This window comes from Acanthisitta chloris, unplaced genomic scaffold, assembly GCF_000695815.1.
Source record: "Acanthisitta chloris isolate BGI_N310 unplaced genomic scaffold, ASM69581v1 scaffold28808, whole genome shotgun sequence".
Taxonomy (NCBI): domain Eukaryota; kingdom Metazoa; phylum Chordata; class Aves; order Passeriformes; family Acanthisittidae; genus Acanthisitta; species Acanthisitta chloris.
Window position 1 is genome coordinate 12,045 of NW_008686899.1, and position 5,614 is coordinate 17,658.

The 5,614-nt window shown below is 51.8% G+C and overlaps 1 protein-coding gene across 1 annotated transcript in view; it reads right to left on the bottom strand.

Moving 5' to 3' along the window:
* The window catches only part of PGS1 (phosphatidylglycerophosphate synthase 1), a gene marked incomplete at its 5' end in the record, with an annotated part of 10,013 nt that extends 5,038 nt beyond the window's left edge, over nucleotides 1-4,975 (bottom strand). Inside the window, 6 exons of the mRNA XM_009080385.1 lie at nucleotides 580-1,113; nucleotides 2,007-2,185; nucleotides 2,512-2,701; nucleotides 3,343-3,442; nucleotides 4,332-4,409; nucleotides 4,786-4,975. Of these exons, the coding sequence (XP_009078633.1) occupies nucleotides 580-1,113; nucleotides 2,007-2,185; nucleotides 2,512-2,701; nucleotides 3,343-3,442; nucleotides 4,332-4,409; nucleotides 4,786-4,975 (1,271 nt within the window). The remainder of the gene's footprint in view (nucleotides 1-579; nucleotides 1,114-2,006; nucleotides 2,186-2,511; nucleotides 2,702-3,342; nucleotides 3,443-4,331; nucleotides 4,410-4,785) is intronic.
* Between the last annotated feature and the right edge of the window lie 639 nt (nucleotides 4,976-5,614).

Consider the following 5,614-nt stretch of genomic DNA (forward strand, 5'->3'; position numbering starts at 1 on the left):
CCCTGAGAGAAGCACTGCATCTGTTAATACACATTCCTTCCTCAGCCCCTTCCCCTCTGGCTGCCCTGACTCCCAGAAGCACACACTGCAGCTCCTCACAGGCCACATCCCGTGTGCTCTGAACAGGAGCTGGTACAAATCCCTCCACATCCACTGGGGAGGCCCCAGGAGCAGCTCCCCTCCTGCTCCTGCTGCAGATCCCACTCTGTGTGGGCTCCTGACTGCCAACACCAGCCTGAGGGATACGAGAAACTGCACCATAAACACATCCAGATGCTTCCTTTCCTTCACATCATGCTTCTCATCCAGGCACTGCCACCACAGGGACAGCTCTTGCATCATCTCTGGGACTGTATCGAACCGGAAATCAGAGACAAGGCAATCAGACACAAGGCGTGACTGCACGGTCGTCCCCACAGTGATCCAAACCCTCTAGGTTTACGCAAGTTGTTCGAACCTTTGAGGTGTGTTTGGGAGGTTAAGCCCAGGCTGGCACTCAGCCACCCCCTCGCTCCTTGCGCAATCCAAACACACAGCTCTCACCTCTGAACGAGTCCCCATGGGATAAGGACATCCTACCTTTGGCGTGGAAGGTCCACCCGGCACGGGAGTATTCCTGCAGCTGCACCCTCTCCTGCTGCTGCAGGTAGCAGACCTCACTGTAAAACTGGTGTTCGATGTAAACGTAGGCAGCAGGGATGGCACCTGCCACCCCCTTGGCACCAAAGAATCCATTGACCTCTGGCGAGGCCAGGAGGATCCGGTACTCAGCTCTCGTGCCCAGGATGAGGTCCATGTATGCCTGTGTCAGGTTGAAGTAGCCAGTGGTGAGGTAAATCCTGGCATCTCGCTCTGCCTCGGTCAGGAGTGTCTCTGTGACCATCTCATCTATTTGAATCCCGAAAGGTTTCATTTGGATTAAGGGATAGATCCAGGTGTCGGGTTCTGGTTTCAGAGCCCCAGATGCCTGAGAGCCTTGCTGGGGTAACAGGGAGCTGGCTGGCTCGCTGCTGTGGAAAGTCTTTGCATGAAGGAGCTCTTGCCGTGTCCGGGCAGAGTTGATGACCTCCATGACCCTCCGGTTGGCAATCTCGCAGTAAGCCACCTTGTCTCCTGCAGGAAAACCCCAAGAAAGGTGTCTGAGACCTACAGGCACAGAGCTATGAGTCACCTATTATGTACTGGGAAAAGCTACTGACAGGTCACTACTAGGGGAACAAACAGGAGCCAACACAAAACACACACAACTCTCTGCCCTAAGGCTCAAATCAGCTGTTTCAAGGTTGGCAGGGCTATGTTACAGAAGAGAAATATTCAGTGACAGGCAGCAGCCTGAAAAATCCCCTGAGAAAGGAAAGGACCAAGGCAAGGCTAAACTGGCAACCAAGAATGAGCTGGAACACGGATACACTCCCACCCCCAGCCCCAGCTTACATCACCAGCAGTGCAAGGCCAGGACAAAAGCTGATGACGCAATCAGCCTGGCACATCACTGCCCTTTCTGCCCACTCTACGCTTGTTCCCAGCCTTGCTGGTCCAATACCCATCTGATTCCCAGAACAGACTCTACTACAAAACATTAATGGGCAACAACAGCACCACATTCATGAACCTTCAGATCATGCTCTCCCGAAACACCTGGAATTGCAGCCACTAATAGCAGGAAAACCTCTCAAGGAGTTGAAGTTCCTGTTTAACGCCAAGAGCAGCACATTTGTGAGGAAGGACTGAGACAGTAACAGAGGCTCTTCCGGCCTCTGCACGCCCTGTTGTATCAGCCAGTGATAACCACTGTGCTGGAAACACTCCTATAGATCCAGTCTGGAAACTTGAGCAACCCTGATCTTAACACTGGATGGCATGAAACAGGAGACCCTGTAGTCTGAACAATGGTCAGACCTCCAGCAATGCCCAAATGGATGACGTTCAAGTCATTGTTCAACCCTGGCTGTCACTCCCCTCCTCTGGATCCCATCACCCAAGCAGGTGAGACAGCTCCCTCCTACCTTGGTATGGGTGGACCATCCCCTCCATCAACTGGACGGTATCATCCTGCTGTAGCTGCAGGGACACGTCCCCAACTGCATCCACGAGCTCCGTGAAGAAGTCTGCGATCTCAGGAGAGTCCCTCAACAGGACGTAACGGTCCTGCCGGTTGGTGAAGTACAGATCACTCAGGTTTGCACTGGAGAGAAAGGGAAGAGCTGAGTTCAGAGCACGGGCACAGGATCCTCAATCCAGCCCAGGTTACAGGCCTCACTCTGCCACAGCTACACTAAAGCACAAATTGACCCTTGCCTTTGGAACCCCAAGTGATCTTTTTTTTCCCCTTTAAGACTCTCTTTCATCTGAGAATGTCATGTGGAAGAGCTGCGGTTGCTCTCCCATCTCAGAAGAGCATTGATAGGATCACGATGAAAAGTGCAGATGTTCAGACAACTCTGCACCAACACACCCTGCCCAAACCCCAGGGAAACAAGCGGTGCCAGGGCTGGACACAGCAGGACTCACCCGCTCAGGATCACATTGTCATCAAAGAGATACACCTTGATGTGCTGCAGCCCAATGGTCTCATTGAAACGCTCTGGAATCAGGAGTCGGAGAAGTCCACGCAGGTTTGGGGTGTGGAAAAGGGACACACGGACTTGCTCAGGAAATCGCTGCAACAATGGGATCAGCATCGTCCGAGAATTCTTCCTGCCTGGGAGAGGAGAATTTCACACAAGGATCACACAGGTGGGACACATCGTGGCACAGCTCCTCAGACAGTTACAGGACAAGCACCCACCACATCCCATTCACTGCACTTCAGTGTTTTCCCTTTTTCCTTGATTCTTTTCAAATCACTTGCACTATGTCAGTATTGAAACTGACATCCAGAACTATAAGTCCATGGATGAACGGGCCTTGGAATTGGTCACAGAGCAGGTCTGACACCTTCCAAACTTCTTAATCAAGTCCCACCAGCACTGGTAATATATCTACAAGGGTCAGTGCAGAGGTTCCTGATTCAGTGTGCTGCTGCTTCCAATAATTCTCACTCTCCTTTCAACAGGAAAAGGGAGCAAGATGGATAAGAGCAACTGCAATGACAAGTGAACCAAGCAAGATTGCACAAGCCACACTGAGCAGTTTAGCCCTTCTTGCTCCCAACACCTATTTTTGGAAGAAAAGCTGTTCAGCTGGGAATATGCAGTTCTGGAATACAAAAGGCCAGGACTGAAAGGTGCATGATTTAACCAAGTAGATCCAACGGGCCAAGACAGCCTCTCTGAAAAAACAGTTTCTCTAGCCTAACAGTAAAATCAGGCTCTAACAAAAGAAAATTGCAGCAGTTCCTACCCCGGGAGCCCCTGGTGTAGTCCAGGAGGATGGAAACTCTGAGGTCGGGTGAACCTTTGGCTTGCAGCGATTTCTCCAGTGTTTCTTCTAAGCAATCCACCTGCAGAGAGAGTTCTCTCCTCATTACAAAAGCAAACAAAGCTTTACAAGGGAAGTGCTCAGCAGCAGGAGGCCGTGGCCGGGACAGCTCATGTGAAAGTTCCCCCCCCTCGTGAGAAACACACCAGTTCAGCCCTTACATCTGCCAGCCTGGCAGCCCCTCAGCCTACAGCTACACATCAAAGGGCCTCGGTACCACATGCCCACGTTCTTCAGGCCTCCCAAGAGCAATTAATGTTAGCAGAAAAAGGTCCATCATCCTTCCCAAATCCCAGATTTGCATCACCAAAGACAAAGGTTGGTAGGAGTTCACTGCAGAGGCAGTTTTATTCCTTAACTGCAAGGCTGTTTGTCACATGCAAATTCAAATCCTGTGTGCAAGCCCACACAAAGTGAGGCACAAAACCTGTGCAGGCTCCATCCACCTTTACCCTGCTGGGGAATTTGCACCCTAACATCAGAACCTGGCCAAGGACAGGCTTCTCTCTAAAGTTCTTGGGCAATGACACTTTTGTTTCCAGAGGGAAGAACAGAAAAGGCAAACACCATGAAGCAAAACTGATTTCAATCTCAGAGGCAGAGAGTCAATCCTGCATCTGTGTGCTGCACCTGGAGCACCAAACACACCACCACACACCTACAGCTTGAATCATGTTCAAGAAAAACACCAGGGAAGAACAGATTACCCACAACCTGAGTTCTGCAAAACCCCTGGAGCACTATGAACACCAGGCCAGTCACCTCTGACAGGCCCAGGCTCACTATGCCCTGAGGAAGTGCAGCAGTTCCCTGGCTCTGTACCAGGCCTAAAGCCGAAACACTGTGTGCCCCCCTTCCACATCCCTCCCCTGCACTGCCTTCCTGCCCTTCCCAAACCTTTCCACACTCACCAGCTCCTGCTCAAGGAGCCCCGTGCCCAGGTACAGTGAGGCCATCACCACCCTTTGCTTGGCTGCTCTGATCTGCGCCTGGAGGAGAGAAAACAAGTTCAGTTTCACACTGGGTCTCTGGTCACAAGGAGTCCTTGGCCCATACCCAGCAGTGCTGTGCTCCCCAGGAGGATCCCTTCAGCCACAGCTCCACACTGGCTCCCTCAGCCCCTCTCTGGCCTTGTGGGAGGAAAGGCTCAGGGGTAACCCACAGATTGCGACAATGTAAAACACACACATGGCTCTGCAGAGCCACAGCGGCACCACTGCTGCATCCAAAATTCAGGGACGAAACCAGTGCTTTCTGGGAAACTGAGGAACACATTCCCTGCAGCTAAAACTATCCCATACAAGAGCAGCTGCAACACTGGGATTGTATCAAAACCATTCCCACAACCTGGAGTCTATGCCTCACCTTGAGGAGTTCATAGAATTCTGCCGGGGATGAAAGCACCCTGACGTGTGAGCTGGAGATCCCAAACTCTGGGACCAGATTCCTGATCCACTGGAACCTGTGTGCTCCTTCTGGACACAGCGAGCACGGCGGGGCAGTGATCACGGGAACCGGAGGGGTGAGCAGTGGGGCCAGAAGGAGCCATGATGATCTATGGAAAAAAAGATGGAGAAAATCTTTATGGTGGAGCCTTTGCTTCCCACAAAGCCTCCAGGTAGGTAAAGAAAGAGCTGCAGTCAGAGCCCATACATGTCAGGGATCCACAATGGCAAGAATGACTTTCCCTTTCCATAATCCCAGCTGGATCACCAAAGCCAAATGCAGAAACAGAGAAACACAAAGACTGGGAGAGCAGGTCTGAACATCACCATCTCCTTCCCTGAGCTGGCAGGGAGATGAGGGAAAACAAGTCCTTCACCAGGACAACATGGGAGAGGAAGGAGGCCAAAAGCTGCAGAAACTGAGGGTGTGGACACTCAGGTGTCTGGTGGTGCTGCAGTGGTACCACCTGTGCCTGTAATCAGCCACTTCTGAATTATCTCCATCACACCAGCATCAGCTTTGCCATGGCCAACACTCCCTTCATGTCCAGCTTTGTTCTCAGCTGGGCTGAAGTTGTTCCTGTTCTAGGGTAAAGATCACACTGCTCTAAAGAGAAAAATACCTCAATCCCTCAGTCTTATCCAAAACCAGAGATACAGCACACGATGGGCCCAAGTGCAAGCCCCAGCGAAGTCAGGGCAGTGGCACCCCCAAAATAATCCACCAAAGGAGCGAGTGCATCCCAGCA